The sequence below is a fragment of the Botrytis sinoallii genome (genome assembly GCF_014898435.1).
Source record: "Botrytis sinoallii strain Bc 23 chromosome Unknown BSIN_011, whole genome shotgun sequence".
Lineage (NCBI taxonomy): Eukaryota > Fungi > Ascomycota > Leotiomycetes > Helotiales > Sclerotiniaceae > Botrytis > Botrytis sinoallii.
The window spans coordinates 1350506-1368044 of NW_024066038.1; the positions used below are offsets into that span (position 1 = coordinate 1350506).

The window sequence follows — 17539 nt, forward strand, 5'->3', positions numbered from 1 at the left end:
TCAGCACACACTTAAGTAAACACCTGTCATCGGTAAACCTGATGTTAACCCCGCTGGATACTGTGGCCATATCTCATACACATTCTTATTTCCCACAACTCCATCCGCAAACCGAAACACAAAGCTCAGCACACCATTCTCAGGACATGGCAATGAATTGACCGTTGTATCGAGACGCACCACTGGTGTGAGTACACCAAAATGTTGAGGGAGATCGGAGTCTTCAGGAAAGAAGGTTGAAGTCCAGGTTGGTGGGATAGCGAATGGAGAATTGGAGGGTGGAGAGATGATAGAGATATCGAGTGTGGGTGGAGTTGGTGAGGTAAGTGACCAGCCTAGATACTGCGATTCGAAAAATGGAAAGGTGGCAGCGAGGGTGCAGGTCTGGTTTGTGCTAGAGGGGTTCTGTGTGGATGGAGGGATTGTGAAGGATAGGTATTGAAGGAGAGCGGTAGCTGGAGATCACGTTAGCAATCAAATCACTGTGGGGATGAAAGTGGTATTAGAGAAATAAGTAGATTTACTGGAATTCTGGTATACGAAGAATGAACCAGCACCGTTGCTACTTATGGCATTTGAGTAGCTTGCATTAGGAGCGGCGCTTGAAATCTGGGAGATCCAAGTTGGTGAAATGTTTCGGCATTCTCGAGTCGATAGGGATCTGTCAGGGATGTTTGGGATAATGGATGCTATAGAACTTGTCACAATGAACAACAAAAGTATCAGGAAAGTCTCTGACTGGTACATCTTGAAATATGAGAAAATTATTTCACAGTGCCTTGTACTCAATCGATGTATCAGAAGATTTAGACGTTTATTAAAAGTGCTGCCTATCGCATGAAAGAACATTTAGGTCATGCGAATCATTGCTCGAATATACAAAAACATCACGAGGTCGAGATCGTATTGTAGTGAGAATAAGTCTCACGGAATTTGACTTGGCGTAAGCAGTATTTTGGCAGATCGCGGATGATTATGTCTTTCGGAAGACTTTCCGTAATCCCTTGACAGCAACGTAAGTTTACTCGGTTTTATGTAAAGAGAAGTCTAATGGAATCTAGAATTCTTCCTCATTCTTTCTCCATAAATCATCAACGCCACAAGTGCAGGTAAGAAAGTGATACAAATAAAAGCTAACAACGAATTACCCCATCCGAGCCCCAATTGGCTATATAAAGGTGGTCCAACGAGCGGTAGAATGGCAGCAAATAAAGCACGAAGTATACAGCACACGGCCACTGCCGAAGCTGCATGTAGTTCATGTACATCGACGAGATAGTTCTCTGTGGGAAGTATTGCCAATATGAAACTAAAGCCCACGATTGCAGTACCGATAATAGGAACGATCCAATGAACGTGCTTTTCGGCAGACCAACCGTAGAGAAAAAGACCGATGGGAAGAACTATGGCACCCAGAAGCATGAGGGGAAGTCGATGCTCGGGTTTCAGATGTCCTTCTTGTGATTTTTTGTACTTGATGTATCGGTCGGAGACCATGGCATAGAGTAGCATAGCTATAACATTTCCAGTAGCTGACATACGTTAGTCTCATTTGTATACATCCGATCAAAGAACGAAAATCCGTACCTCTTCCCAAAAATGCAAGTCCCACGGGACCTTGGCCAAGTCCGTAATTATCCTCTAAGATTGGAGTGAGAGTGGTAAGAATAACATAAGAGATTCCATACACCAGAGCCGTGAAGAAAGATATGATAAACACAATTGGCGAAAGGAACAGCATTTTGATTGGCCGTAACAAAGAATCCTTCAAATCCGCATGTTTCTCCGAACTTCCGTACTTGGATCGCAAATTTTCGTTGCCAGTACTTTTGCGAAGTCTCTCTACTTTTCGTTGCACAAGTTTCACCTTGTATGTTTCTCGAAATGTGAGAAATCCAAAACAAGTTACTGCTCCTACGGCAATCACAACAATCCAGATACTCCATCGCCAGCCTTTTGCTTCGGTAATATAGGAACCAACGACCGGCCCTGCAAATGGTCCTAGTAGTGGGAAGGCAATAGCTACTGACATGGCGGTACCTCGATCTTCTTTTCTGAAGAGATCCCCAACGATACTGGGCCCTAAAGTCACCGAGCAAACGACCAGTCCGCATAGAAAACGAAAAGCGATAAGCATGGACATATTGGTACTCAATGCCCCTCCTGTAAGACATAGGATAAAGAGGATATTTCCAACATGATATACAGGCATTCGACCGTAGATCTCCGACAAAGGTCCCACCAAGAAAGGTCCAAAGACTTCACCAAGCTCCCAAATGGACACGAGCAAAGTTGAGTATAGCTCATTTGTAACGTGAAACTCTTCCATTACTCTTGGCACTGCTGGAACGATAGTTATGGTTCCCAAGTTACTATATGAGAATTCGTTAGACATCTGATATGAGGATTATGAATTCGCGCAAGCTTGAGGCGAGGGACTAGTTGAACGAGGAGATCAACATACACCAACATGAAAATCAATGCCGTACAGCTAACGATTGACCATTTCCGCCACAAGGGCCAGTTGAGAGGATGTTCTGGTTCATTCTCGTCCAGATCAATGATATTTTCATCGTTTTCCAGGGCGTCGGTTTCAGTAGTCGAAACGTTCGGTTTTTCTGAGGGTACGGCGATGTCCTGGTCGGATTTGGTTGCTAATGCTCCTTCCTGCAGGGCAACGTCGAGCACTGGATTGTCCATTATTAGCGTAAGCTTGGCTGAAAAACAAACTCAAGACAACTTGCAGATCTAGATACTATTATATTGGACAAACGTGTTGTACTTGTCATCAAACTGTTGGGATTTCCGAAGAAAAGCCGACAGTGTAATATCGACACCTAGTCAACGGAGTTATATTACCAACTCTCATCTGTTTGGAGCTCGAACTACATTGTGAGTGACTGCCGTCACTTTTCGAATTACTATTGAAGGATCAGGGATACTTACGACTAAGGCTACTGTAGTCTTGCTAATAAAGTAGATTCCCGTCAGGCTTAACCATGTTGGGAGAAATTCGACCGCTCCAATTGAGGAGTGTAGGAAGACCATACAGATCTGAAGATAGTAAGAATCTATGACCAGATTTGCATTGATTTGTCCTCGGTACGGTACTTGCGTCTATGGGATGAGATCAATCAGACTTATGATTGCCTTGCAGAAAAGCTTGTGAGCAGTAACAACACCAATCATATTGACTCGAGCCATAGATAAGACATAGATATATTTCCATATCTCGACCCACGTTGTTCCACAATCATTCACAGACCAACACATCTATTGTTGGTGTCGGCAGATGTTTGATTCGATCGTGGTTCATCAAAAGAGTATGTACTATTGTGGGTCGTGCGGCGTAGCTACTACCCGACACAGATTCTCATCTCGGACACGCCTCTTTTCTGAATTAAGGGCTTGCGTGTTTGATCTGATGACGCAACAGATGTGACGCTTGCCACTTCTTTATTCTCAGGGGACTCAAGCGATTGTGCGGAGACATTATTGAATAGTGTCTATCCTCGGACCCAGACGTACCATCTGGCCTACCCATTATACCCATTGCGAGCACTGGTTGAGAGCAGTCAAATGGGATCTATACATCAAATGCCTATCATAGCGTACATTGAATCTCAAATCCATCGCTCGAGAGCCTCACAGGGAGAATCGCAAGTCTCGTGAACAAACTAGAAAACAATTGGAACACCAGTCACAAATTTCACAATGATACGCCAGAGTTCACCATATTTTCATCTCGCACGCTGCTTGAATGTGCTCCGCGATCAAATCATGTGCAATGTGCAATGTGCAATCTGGAAACTCCACGATACGCAGGATTTCAACAAAATCAGAAGGAGTAGTCTTGGCCAAATGCGTATATATCGTCACTGAGAGCAAGTTAAGGCTTGGACTGATGAGTATACAGCTTATCAGAGAGGACAGGATCAACGAACTGAAAAGTGATGGCTTCTGTCGGCCCAAGTCCTCAGCCCCTCCACTTTGAGTCACCATCATATACCACTCTCCCCCGGCTTCTTTCCCGTACAAACAACCCTAGGAATACACAATGCATTGCCCTCCTCCGCCTCTCTCTCCCCCCTCTCAATCAACCTCCACCACATTTCCGCCGCCTCCTCCTTCCCAATCCTCATCAAACTATCCGCAAATTCCTCCATCGTCAATAAATGCTGTTCATTAAACGCTCTCACCAATCTATCTTCATCTCCAAAACTCTGCACATCTATCTCCTCCAACCCAGCATCTTTGAGAAAAGACGGAATTTGAAGCGTCCAATCATATCGTCCATTTGCCCAGGACATGCTGCGGATTTGTTGGAGAGCCGGGGCTTGTATAGAAGAAGAGGGAGTTTTGACGTGCATGTTTACGCAATCGAGTTCATCCCATTGTAGATATCCTGTAATATTCCAGTTAGCTTTCAGACCTCACCTATCTCTTTCTTCTTTCTCAATCTCTTAAAATTAGATCGAAAAGAGAATCTCACCTCCCGGCTTCAACATCCTCATCAATTTCCCCACAAACTCTAGAATCTGACTCTCCCCCTCCAAAACCAAAACAAGCAATCTCGCATGCACAAAATCAAACAATCCAACCCATTCCCCCGGTACATCTTCAAAAATATCCCATTTCCTCACCTCCGTGTTTCCTGCTAACCATTTCTCATTCGGCGCCTGCTTGATATCTTTATCAAGCCCCACTAGCTTCCCATCTGGAAACTGCCTTCCTATATCCAGTAGCCATGCTGCTGTGCCCGTTGCTACATCCGCAATTTTGACATCCTTGGGTAAATGCAGAAGAATAGATGGATGGATATTAAACCCAAGTGCTTCTTTCCAGAGATAGTGTTGCAGATTGAGTCGACAAGAGGAGATGTGGGTACGAGTGCGAGCACGGTTGAGAATATAGCCGTGGCCGGAGGAGAGACTCCAGTCTGTTTTTGAAGATTCGGGTTCTGACATTGTGGATTGTGGCGATCGATGGAACGGGATGGAAAATTGAGGATTTTCTTGAATTTAGGAGGAGTAGATAGTAGATATGGAAAGGCAGTGAGAAGAAAAAGAAAACATCAACATCGGGAATCCAGATGATGGATACCCGAAAATGAAGAAGCCATGTCTACACGAGTTCATCCACTAGTATGCACTCCGCCGCAAAATGTATCAGTTGATATATCAGTACACACAAAATCCATGATATAACTCGCAGACCAGACGTAAAGTTGGTGAATCAACGATTGTACTCTCCTCCTTCACCAACAGTTGATTTCTATAAACGGCATCCCGATGCGAGATAACTACGTATGTTTGCACTAGCAATGATAATTATAGACTAATCGCAATCAAGAAATAGATGCCTGATTAACCAACTGTTGGAACCGTAGTTGGAATTGAATACCCCGCTATCTAGTCGACAATGACAACTAATCACTGGTCCAATCTCATGTAATCCAGGCATCGAGGAATAAATGACGTCCCGAAGCATTAGATGAACGAACGAAAAGAGGAATGCATAATATCATACCGACATACGAAACAAACCACAGCAAACCAATACATCGATTCCTTCAAACCCAGAAATCCGAAAAGAACTCGAGTTACGTATCTTCTTGATTGAAATGAAATGAACATTGATATAAAATATAAATATAAATATAAATAACTCAACACCGAATCCCTCGTACCCAAGACATTCTGTCTCAAAATATAAAGATATTACACAAATACCTGCTTTCCAAGAAAAGTAAATTCCCATATAACAATGCCATCCCATCTGCAAGCTATGCATGGAAATCATTACCAGACCACTCCAAGAGACTGTAATCACTTATATCATGTCTGCTTCCCATTCATCCAACACATCCAGACAGATGATTCGAGCCATCTGAAGAAAAAACCCCCGACTCCGATATTTTCCCATCAAAATTTCATAATCCATCCAAATCCAACAAATCCCTTCATCCAATATATTCTCTAGCCAGAGAAAAACAAGATGTAAATTCCCTAATCACACATATCGATCACACACATCGATCCCGATAATCTCTCTCCTCTACTCCACCCATTTCACGCCAACCTCGTCGCCTGACTCTTAATCTCCCCATCCCCCAACTCCCTCACCGGCTGCGTCCCCGGCATCTCGATATGATATTCCGGCGCATACATTTCATACGCCACGGGTTCGGGTTCACTCCTCGAATAATCGCTCGAATCCTCCATCTTCTCATTCATCGGCACGTCCGAAGTAGGATATACCGTATAATGCGTCTTTTTCGCCTGTTTCTTGCGCCAGAAGAAGAATCCCGCGGCCAATGCTAGGAGCGCTACAATTGCGATACCAATTCCGATTCCGGCTTTGGCTCCGCCGGAAAGACCGGTTGCTGGAGTGCTATCGGTGGAAATCCCGGTCTGGGTCGATGATGAGGAGGCGGTTGCGGAGTTACTGGTGGAAGAGGTGGTAGGATTTGGAGATGCTGTCGTGGTGGCATCACTGCCAGCCGAAGCAGTAGTTGATATCGATGTTGATGTCGTTGAAGTTGACGAATCCGTAGGTAAGGGTAATCCTAAAGTTGTAGGTGATGCACGTTGATTTTGGTCAACGATGAAATGTTCACTATTGGCTCCATATCCATTTGATGCATTTGGTTTCAAATCGAACCAACAAGGTGAACCACCTAACCATCTCCAATTGATTGGCGCAGAGCCATTAAATGCTGTCACCGTGGTATAGCTTTCTGTGAGAGAAATATCGAGTGAGTTTGCATTGCTCCGTCATGTTTTTTTGTAACATTCTACGATGATATCTTACCTGTGATTAGTGGACCCGTGAGGTCCGTGATATTTTGACAATAGATCCAAAGTTGAGGCTCTGGAAAGGGAGACGTGTAGGTTACATTAACGGTGTCGAGATAGTTGATGGTGAGATTGTCCGTTGGATACAGAAAAACAACACCATGATCATCAGCTCCAGTATATCCTATACTCCACGAGAAGCAAGTGAGAAATGTCAAGAAATAATTCCGTGAGTAATACATGTTGATGACTGCGATAATTGATGTCCTAGTTTAAGTTACACTGAGGATCGAGGTCATCAAAAGATTCCATGTTGGATACGTGAAAGATTTGAGTCTTCTGAGAGATGTTGAACAAGGAAATGGGGCTCATGGGTCTAAGGGCTAGGTCTTTGCCCAGAACCAAAATATGGGTTAAATGGGATTCTTCCTTAATGCCAATGAAAACAGTGGAGATCTGTTATGATGGTCTCCTGTCAACTTTATTCAGAAGGAAGTAAGCTTAACCTTTTCATTTCTTAGAAATTTATTCCTAATTGGCTTGGCAGCTTTTCTTTGGTGGTATTTGTATTTCTAATGGAGGGTGGGATGATTTGATACTGCACTGCCTACTCGGGTAGTATTCTATATTGAACACTGGTACTCTAAAGGAGGTCGCAGGGTTGATCTGGTTATCCCTGTAGCATGGCTGGAGCATGGCTGGATCGTGGCATTCAAATACCTACTGGGGTATGGTCATGAACGGAAATGATCATTCTGATACCAAAACTTCGAGATTGACGAAAATCAACCTTCATGAATGCAGCACAAGCACGAAGAATATAAGCAAGAAGACACAACACGCGAGCACAGAAGGAGTTCCTCTTTCCTCCCCCACCGCTAGAGCCAACCTAGTGTCAGTTTTTTCTTGATGCCATCTAAAACAGTGGAGATATGATACTACAGCCTCCTCTCTCCTGTCAACTTCTTTCTTCAAAAGGAATTAAACGATAAGCGTAACGGACAATAAACTTTTTTGCTGTCACAGAACCTGATCACTGATTGGCTCTCTACCTAGGATTGAATTAGCGATATATATATTTGGAGAATATCTTTGTACGTAGGTGGGATGATGCATACCTATCCCTTATCTGATTGGTGAAACTAGATTAGCCAAGTCAGCCAAGCAAGCCATTTTAGCCTCCCGAGATTAAGCTTATTGTTCCCACGTTCCACGATCCCCCTGTCTCAAGTCTCACACCTATCAAGAACCATCTTCACTACGTAAAATTCGAGACGTTACACCGCCTAAAAATAAAAAACCTCGTGTATATCCCGTTTCTTCATGTATATCCCGTTTCCTCATGTGTGCCAAGTTTATCCCCAAGAATAAAAAAGTGCGAGCCGACGAACAGATCATTGGAATTTTCTGCTTGGTAACAATGTAACCCCAGCACGTGCTGGGTCTATAACAGGGTTGAGCTTGTAGAAGTCAAAGTGGAACCATGTCTGATCAACAACAGACAGGATCCTCACCGGCGTTTAACGTCCTTCACGACTTGCTGAATCACATCATTCAAATCATAAAGCCCACAATTGCCAGGTCATTACCGCCAGGGTCATAACACTAGTAATATAAGCGGCAACTCCAGATGCTTCTTGAATATCTTTCTCCAGTATTGTCCAACAAATAGCAAATGCTATTCCTAAGACTGAGGAGAGTATAAACATAACGGTAATTGCCAAGGACGTAATTAATCCCTCGACAAAATGTAATCCCCAGCCTAGATTTTCGCTTAACCTATTTGCATTAAATGCGATCGGTTCGATCTTCCTGCGGGAAATTTGTTGGAGGTAGAAATTTGAATTGACATCAGAAATTGAAGGGCAGTCTTGAGAAAGATGTAACATGTGTTCTGGACCAATGGGAGGAACCATTTTTGGAGGTGGTGGTTGTGCAAAATCATACTCATTGGTTGTTGGTGGAGAATCATTAGGTTTGATATGATCAACATAGTCGCCTGGACAAGCTTCGAACTATGTAAAGTCAGCAATGTTATTCCACACGTTCAATCAAAACCGGGAAATTCGATGTTGACCAGCTGGTAAAGAGATTATTGCTGCTCAAGATTTAGACGAACACTTCGTCCAATACTCTCAAAGCCCAGACTCCGTTCAAAACCCCCCGGATTCTGAAACCCCAAAATACTGATAAAGAAATTCAACCGGGATCTGGAGCTCATACACCTATAAATTCGGTTCTCCTCAACTTCAAAATTGCCCAATCCTTCCACGTCTTTTCTTTATTATAAGCGCATTCCAGAGCTTTGAAGAAAGTTATGTCGATCAATGGATCTTGGTTTTCGTCCTTACACACATGAAGTGGCTTGAGATGAGTTGTGTATGGTTTCTTCTTCATACACAAGTGAAGCCAACGGCATTCATCGGCAGGCAGACAGACCGGATTTTTCGGGGGACTCGCTTTGACAAACGTTGGCAGGGGTATTCCGAAGTTTCGAAAGTTTTCTCGAGATGAGATTAATGCCATTCTGGAGTCTCCCACTAATCCAAAGTTTCGTCCCCAATGGTTGACTTGTTATCTGTGCTCGAGTTATGTAGCCTGCTTGCATCAATTCCTTTGCAAAATCTACAACTGCTCCTTCCCGACCTGGGAGCTCAGTAAAGTCGTCGTAGGAAGTATGTCCACATTTCTGGTAGGTTATTAGCATACAGCTGAATCTTTGACTATACATTTTCATAAAGTCGTTCTTACACATGTCCAAACCATGCGTCGAGTAGCATTTGGTAAAGTCCCATATTTGCTAAGTAAATTCCGTACGCTAGATGCGTTCCGATCGATTGGATATAACTATCGAAAGGTGATTTCGCTAGGTTGCAATATAACTCTTCGAACATAATCCGAGCTCTATAATTCTGAAGAAGGACTTCCTTCTTGAAGATCTTTTCTGAACATTATCTTCTCTTACTGACATCAGATAGTTTACCGTTCTCGATCTCTTTCATCCGATGTTTTGGACCACGGAGAAGAGTTGAAAAACCTGCCAGACGTCCTCGGTATGGATCGGACCTCTTTACCTCTCCCAAAGTGATAGACAACTTCATACTTTCGAAACATTCCTGTGAGAACAACCGACGTTCGTGGTGCTGCACTCGACTCCAAGTTTTGAGAGCATAACTCATGCAAACATTCGCGTCAGCAGGAGAATAGATAGCCCACACATATTCCCTATAGCCCAGACACAATAAGTGATCTATACGGTGCCAATCCGGAACTGCTTCAGAGTACACTCGCAGAGAAGGGGGTTGTTTAGCTATTTGTAACAATAAAATGAATGCAGGTTTCCTATCCAGGAGTAGAGGGGAGGTACGCTCAACATCGAAGTTGGGAGCATCAATAAAACTACTGAATGTATCGGGGTGATCATTGTCGAAATTAGCGGGATGTTGAGAAAATGTGACTCGACCGTGTTTTCTAAAATTTGGAAAGATTTGTTAGCCTCCACAATGAATGTAATTTGTTTAAAAGAAGTATCCTCACTCATCACCCCACAATAATTGGTATATAAGAATGCCATAGAAGCCCAAAGAATTCTCAATTGAAACGGCGCAAGCACTTTGCACATCGCAGAAGAGAAGAAATGGATGAAGAGCGTCAGAGATACGAATCGGAAGGAGTGGATTAGTGAGCTGGCATAATGCATAGTTTATCTGCATGGCTCGATTTGACATAGGTAGACTTCTGAGAATGAGCGCTCCCTCATGTTTTGTCCGTGATGAACCAATGATTGGTTCCCTATAATCTGTGACCATGTTACATGGGTTCGTTCTGCTCTTATGGTTGCTTTCAGGTGACCTCCATTTCACATCGTCCGAATACAAGTCGTCAGAATACAAATCGTCTTTGTAAAGTTCTTTCCTTTCGCTAATGCTGATAGGAGAAGCTTTTTCCTGTTTTAACATGGATTTCTTTGACCCAGAATCAAACCCCCATGAGTGATCTGCATTAAGTCCTGTAGAAGGTGTGGAAGTTATTAAAGACGTTGAAAGTATTTGTGGTGTTGAATTTGCTGGAGAGATTTGAGATATTTCAGGTATTGGAGGATCGGAAGTATTTGCGGTGTTGGAGAATCCGAAGATATTGAAGGCGTTGTAGGTATCGAAAGTGTAGAAACCATAGATACAGCTTCAATCTCAAAAATCTCCATTTTCCTACTCCATTTCTCAATCTTTCCATCCGGTTTACTTTCCAATCCCCAATCCCACGTCAAACTCCGATCCTTCTCAGCAGACTCACCCCACCCACCACTTTCTTCGAAGCAAGTGCCCCCTTCCTCATCCGCACTCTTCTCGGATCAAGTAAAGCATGATACCTTTCTAACATCCTCGGCATCTTCAACTCCAACTCATAATCCCTCTCACACTCCCTCTCACACTCCCTCTCACACTCCCTCTCACACTCCCTCTCCCCCAATCCATCCTCTTCCTCTCCCAATACGTCTTCGGCATATCCTTTACCGCACCATCACAAGCCTTGGACATCTCCCCCAAGACCTTCACCACCTCCTCAACGACTCCGAACCCCCTTTCAACACCACAGAACGACATTTCAATCTCTCTTTCATAACAAGATAAACAATATCCATTCCACTAGAATTTGATTGCATCGCCTCATCCAGAGAAGAATCGGAAATCCCCAACAACAATTCAGCACGCGTTTTCAACCCCTCTCTCATAGCATCATCGTAGATTTTCAACCAATCGAGATCTAGAACCCCTTGACATCCATGTCAACAGATTCCCCATTGTGAAATCTGAATGCGAATCCCAACTCCGTAACTTCCACACACCCAAAAATCCGCAAATCCAAACGAACAAAACCCCCATAAACCATACACAGAAACTCAACAAGATAAACAGAACACTCAATAACCCACTCCCATCTCATGCGCCACATCGTCTTCCTTCTCGATAGACTCGGCGCAGCCACGCATCAAACCGCCCATGTAATTCCCGAGGTCATCAATGGATCTCAGCCCTCCAGATGTGAATTTTCCACCCGCCCGAACTCCTCATTACCCTTGCAATACTCTATGAATCATAGAATACGTGCATCATGGATATCCTATCGACCCTCATTATCTCCCTATATTCAAAAAAAAAATTATAAAAAAAATTGAAAATTGAAAAGCATAAGATACTGAATTAGATATTCAACAAGAAAGGTACCTACCTACCTATGGAATAGAAAGTCTGAGGGTGGACGTATGCATTCAACTCAAGATCGATCCACGCCAAGGTTAAATCCGGTGGTCGCCGTGATTCTTGGCAAGTAACCTTAAGTAAGCAAGAATAAGGTTACACAAGTATATATTTCTCATCCCATCCATACAATAGCAAATACATTACATTTGACAAACGATCAAAAAATATAAATGAATAATCTGGATCCTCTCAGACCAAATAGGTCCAATACAAATATACATTATTATTATTAGGTTACCCGATATCTTTTCATTCCAAGAGTGCAAATGTGATAGATAACCTTATACACGTGATCATGATTCCGCCACGGAAAATGATATGAAAGTCTACAATACAATACAATATCACCTATCGAAAACCGGCCTGATAAGTGTACCTAGGTACTTACTTCAATTTATAGTGATATAGTGATATAGTGATAAGATATAAAAACACAGATCTATACTTACTTACATCTTCATCTCCCCATTTCGCCCCACCCACCAACCTATTCTAGCCTTTGGAAACCTCCAAATTCCTCTAGAGCTTCTTCAGCCCTCAAGCCCTCTAACCTCCATATACATATCTCATGCATACACATATACACATCACATCAAATCAAATATACCGAATTATTTCCATTAACTTCACAGTATAGTATACAACAACGTTCTAGCTCGATCCCGCTCTCATCCATTCCATTCCATTCCATTCCATTCCATCTCTCCTCTCCTCTCCTCCCAACCCATCCACCCCCCTATTTCTCCTCCCAATTCCCCCTCGCCCACTCCCTCAAAACATTCTTCTTCACCTTCCCCGTACTCGTCTTCGGCAATTCCTTTACCACAACTACTTCCTTCGGCACCATAAACCTACTAATACTACTCTCCTCCTTTGCCCACCTCACCACATCCTCACCTTTCAAGCCCCCCTTCCCTCCTTCTCCCGCTCCACCCCCCTCCCTAACAGTAACAAAAGCCACCGGACACTCCCCCCACTTCTCATCCTGCACCGCCACCACCCCCGCCTCCAACACCCCCTCATGCTGCACCAACATCGCCTCCAACGCCACACTACTTATATTCTCCCCCCCACTAATAATAATATCCTTCGCGCGATCCAGAATCTGCGCACTCCCATCCTCATGCCACACGGCCAAATCTCCACTATGCAGTGCACCACCCGCAAAGAGCTTTCTCGTCGCTTCTTCATCGTTATAATATCCCTTTGCACATATATTCCCCAGGAAGATGATTTCTCCAATTTCTTTCCCGTCGCGCGCGACATCTATAAGTCTATCATCCGGTTGATCGGGTTTAATAATGCGGAGATTGAGAGACGTGAGGAATCCATGTCCTTGTCGCGCCATGCGGTTATATTTTTCTTTCAGTGAGATGTCTTCCCAAACAGGCATGTGGTAACCCTTTGTGATGGGACCATAGGTTTCCGTCATCCCATATACATGGACTGGAATGAGATTGAGATTTGTCATTGTTTCGAAAAGATGAGCTGTAGGTGGTGATGCGGCGACGGTGACGCGGACTGGATTTGGGAGTTGGGCTGCTTCTTTCGAGGCGCAAAGTAGAGTATTTACGGTAGGTGCGGCGTTAAAATGGGTGATGGGTTGAGATTTCAGTAAGTTCCATATCAGAGGATAATCGATTTTGCGAAGACAGAAGTGAGTACCCCTAACTGCTGTTACAGCCCAAGGAAAAGTCCATCCCACAGCATGGAACATGGGAAGTGTCCAGAGATAACCACATCTTCCTTTATGAAAATTCAACCCCGATTCCACCACATTTCCCATAGCCGCAAGATATGCACCCCGATGAGTATAAATCACCCCCTTAGGTTTCGCCGTCGTTCCACTCGTAAATGGAATCGCAATCGTACCATCCTCATCATCAGCCTGCGCATGCAATCCATTCCAACCTTTCCCCCCATTCTCCACATCATATTTCAAGCCCTCCAAAACCGCATGATCGAATTCCCCCTCATCTCTATCCGTATCCTCATCCACAATAATTTTCACCCCTCGATTCCTCCCCCTATATCCTTCCAACAACCCCACAAATTCTCTATCCACAATAATACAATCCACCTCCGCAAACTCAAAAATATAAATAATATCCTCCTCCTTCAACCGATAATTAACTCCCACATGTATTCCCCCGGCCGCCGCGACACCAAAAATACTCTCGAGAAAAGCAGGCGTGTTCGGACATAGTATTCCTATCCGAGCAAATTTATGGTTTTTGAGATAATATGCTAAACCGCGAGAGCGATCTGCAAATTCCTGATAAGATCGTGTGATCGTTTGTCCATTCGCAGTAACATGATGGATAGCTGGAGCATCGGGTTCAATCGCTGCTGCGCGGGGAAGAAAAAATGTAGGTGAAAGGGTATGGATGTGATGTTTTGGAGCCGGCAGCGTTGTTGAAGATGTGTTTGATCCAGAAGAAGGTAATAAATGATTAACCAGACTCTGAAGCCTAGAAGCAGGACCTGACATTTTGGAATCCTAATTTGATATGAATGATTTGGAACAGTCCGCTAGCCAAGTCTCGGTGTCCTGAATGATTTTATCGACTCGACGTCTCTCGAGAGCTTTTATAATTACTCTCTTTGCCTCTCTATCTCTGACTGCGTCCTCGAGTCTGTACTACACCTCTTCAGCCTAGTTCCCCCGTCTTCGTAATTTCTCTTAACGATCCGATCCGTTGTCTCAAACCCTTCGTTTAAGCTCGTATTGTCTTCCCTAACCTTACCGGATCTGGTGAATGTATATCAATCGACCAATCGATATAACTCTAATATCTTCCTCGAATGTCGTAAATATAACTCTGAAAAAACAATCCCAATCGACCAATTCATCAATCAAATCAGTTCAAATCAGTTCAATTCGAATTAAAATCCACTCAGACCCAACTAAATCTCTTCACCCAAAGACCCGATCAATAAGTAAACAAAGGAGTTAATAATAAGTATCCTGATACATAGGTATGTAATCTTACCTCCTCCAACATCCATCTATCCATCTAGGATAATAAAAACATTTATACTTTACCAGCCAGAACTAGAGGCCCCTCCTCCCGCCGCAATAATGTGGAGTAACTTACAAGTGCATTCCACAAAATCCAATTACCCCACCATCCCCTCTCCAATCCAACCCATCCAATCCATCCAACCACACAAATCCAACCAATCATCTCCAATAATCCACACTCCCTTCACCCGCGGCAATGTTCAACCCTTTGCAAAGGAATAAATTCCGCCCCGCTCGGCATCGGCTTCGGAGTTCCGGAGCGGGTACTCTTGTCACTGTTCTATTTCATCGACTTCATCGTGCATCTGTCTTGCTTGATTTACGAAGAATTCCATGAAGATCCCAATTGAACATCATAATCATGTGCATCGTAATCATATATTCCTACCTGGGTAATCCGTGAAGACGGAAAGGAGGGTTTACAATAACCGAAAGGTGCTTCAACAGAACATGAGAATGCAAAATGGGAAGTTGGGAGGTGGTGATAAGGGGTAAATGCAAAGCACTTCAACAAAATAATAATGGTGGACGATCAGATCCTTGAAAGTTTGGGAATCTAGAAATCTTTGGTTCTACCTATGGGTATATCAGTTGAGCTGTTAAAGGTAGCCAACAAATTACATCATATCATGATGATCTTATAAGCTCAAGTTTCATAAGATCCACCGTACTCTCTCCAACAAAACTGCTCTTTGAATTCACAAAGAATTTAAAGTAACTTGTACCAAACCGATGCTCATTCATAAACTGTAACTAAAATGGATTTCAATATTATTTTTCACAATTCCACTTCCATTTCCACAAGACCAAACGCAATGTATTCATTCTTGATTCATGCCTTGGGCTTTTCATTTTGCTATGAACTGCATGCAAGCCGAAGCATTACACATCAGAGTTCCTTGCTGCATCAGACTCCTTTTGCCATTACAGCATTTCCCAATATTGTGTAAATGGTAAATGAATACCAGGCCTTGAGATCTTCCAATGAATGGTAGAACAAAGCATTGACGTTGTTATTGTTGAAAAGAAGAAACCGTTAAACAACCCAATCCATCCACCCAGCAGCGCAAAATCACATCAAATAAGGTCCAGGATATTTAATAGCCGAGAGCAGCCAACTCAGTCTTGGTCTTATCGTCGATCTTAGCAGACTTCTGGGCTTCTGAAAGCTGCTTGCGTGCTGCCTTCTTGCGCTCGTAGTATGCTGCGCTCTTAACCTTTCTTCTCTCCTCAAGTCTGTAATCATTCGTATTAGTAACCATCTCGGGAACTTCCGGAATTCAACCCAATCCCAAAGAATTTACTAACCTAGCGACAACATCTTGGTATTTCCATCCGACCTCGTGGCTCAATCTACCGACAGTGCAGTATTTGCGTCCAGGCTTCAATCTCAACACTCTCAAAGCTTGGGGAACGACAACGCGCTTGACTTTGTCGTATGGTTGTGGGACACCCTCGAAAACCTTAAGTCTCTCCATGGCGGCGGCACCACGGGCGGTCTTGTGAGGAATCATACCACGGACGGTCTTGTAGAAGATTCTGGATGGGGCACGGAAATGGAAAGGACCTATTCGTGAAAAAGTCAGGAAAATTTCCTTGTATCGAGTGCGAATCGCAGAATCGCAATTGGCGGATTATGATATCTTACCTCCACGGGTTGGGTTGTATCTGGTCATCTTTCGGAGGTAGGCGTGGTACTTGACTATTATCGAAATTGAATCAGTCTTCCATCATTTCATATATTCCACCCAGACGCGACATCAAATCCATCATCTCCAATCCCATCGCAATTTCAGATAAAGGTGAAAACGTACGCTTCGCACGGAAGAACTCTCCAGAGATGTTCAAGGCCTCACATCGTACAACGACGATCTTCTGGCCGTTGAGCAACTGCTTTGCAACAGTGCTTGCAAGTCGACCAAGAAGGTGACCCTTGGCATCGATCGTGATCTATTATAAGAAATCCAACATCAGCAATTCGTTCCTATTCGTATTCGTCCACACTGCTGAGTTCCCCCAAAACCATTTCCCATGATTGTTGTCGCAAGATATTGAATGTGGCTTTGGTTGCCATGGATATGTATGGAATTGAGCACTTACGACTGGCTCGAAGGTCGACATCGTGTCCTGGATAAATTGTCAGAATGAAATCGAAAGGCGTACAGAAATTCAAATTGCTCTACCTTCGTTATTTAATGAGGGCGGTGTCGTGGTTTGTCGGTTGGTCGTTGTCTTCAAATTCCTTTACGGTTGATGGATTCTCCAAATTGACACCGGTTTTCGCGCTAAAAATATTAGCCGAGTCCCAGGGCTAACAACCCCAATTTGATGGAAAATTGAAAAGAATTATTTATTGAGTGAGGCAAAATGATGGCGATGATGAATCAATAATTTTCTCTTCAATGGCAATGTTTATTTAATTTCATGTTGAACTCACTTTGATCATGTCCAGTATT

At 43.5% G+C, this 17539-nt stretch overlaps 6 protein-coding genes across 6 annotated transcripts; all 6 read right to left on the reverse strand.

Moving 5' to 3' along the window:
• Nucleotides 1–2700, reverse strand: EAF02_006998 (uncharacterized protein; the record flags this gene model as incomplete). Its single annotated transcript, XM_038903046.1, has 4 exons — nt 1–455; nt 1149–1532; nt 1588–2372; nt 2465–2700. The coding sequence occupies 4 exons, from the start codon at nt 2698–2700 to the stop codon at nt 1–3; spliced, it is 1860 nt and encodes a 619-aa protein (XP_038757367.1).
• Nucleotides 2701–4001: 1301 nt separating this feature from the next.
• Nucleotides 4002–4967, reverse strand: EAF02_006999 (uncharacterized protein; the record flags this gene model as incomplete). The annotated part of the gene is made up of 2 exons (XM_038903047.1): nt 4002–4405; nt 4493–4967. The coding sequence occupies 2 exons, from the start codon at nt 4965–4967 to the stop codon at nt 4002–4004; spliced, it is 879 nt and encodes a 292-aa protein (XP_038757368.1).
• A 1104-nt stretch (nt 4968–6071) lies between these two features.
• Nucleotides 6072–7039, reverse strand: EAF02_007000 (uncharacterized protein; the record flags this gene model as incomplete). The annotated part of the gene is made up of 2 exons (XM_038903048.1): nt 6072–6739; nt 6814–7039. 2 exons carry the CDS (start codon nt 7037–7039, stop codon nt 6072–6074), a joined length of 894 nt encoding a protein of 297 aa, XP_038757369.1.
• A 630-nt stretch (nt 7040–7669) lies between these two features.
• Nucleotides 7670–11335, reverse strand: EAF02_007001 (uncharacterized protein; the record flags this gene model as incomplete). The annotated part of the gene is made up of 9 exons (XM_038903049.1): nt 7670–7849; nt 7916–8812; nt 9021–9337; nt 9369–9486; nt 9551–9741; nt 9763–10268; nt 10335–10806; nt 10836–11139; nt 11216–11335. 8 exons carry the CDS (start codon nt 11333–11335, stop codon nt 8357–8359), a joined length of 2484 nt encoding a protein of 827 aa, XP_038757370.1. The 3' UTR covers nt 7670–7849; nt 7916–8356.
• A 1459-nt stretch (nt 11336–12794) lies between these two features.
• EAF02_007002 (uncharacterized protein) lies at nt 12795–14549 on the reverse strand (the record flags this gene model as incomplete). Its single annotated transcript, XM_038903050.1, has 1 exon — nt 12795–14549. One exon carries the CDS (start codon nt 14547–14549, stop codon nt 12795–12797), a length of 1755 nt encoding a protein of 584 aa, XP_038757371.1.
• Nucleotides 14550–15383: 834 nt separating this feature from the next.
• Nucleotides 15384–17388, reverse strand: EAF02_007003 (uncharacterized protein). The gene is made up of 6 exons (XM_038903051.1): nt 17267–17388; nt 17184–17210; nt 16898–17033; nt 16732–16785; nt 16392–16650; nt 15384–16319 (listed from the first exon to the last, which is right to left on the reverse strand). Exons 2-6 carry the CDS (start codon nt 17202–17204, stop codon nt 16181–16183), a joined length of 609 nt encoding a protein of 202 aa, XP_038757372.1. The 5' UTR covers nt 17205–17210; nt 17267–17388; the 3' UTR covers nt 15384–16180.
• Nucleotides 17389–17539: the final 151 nt, after the last annotated feature.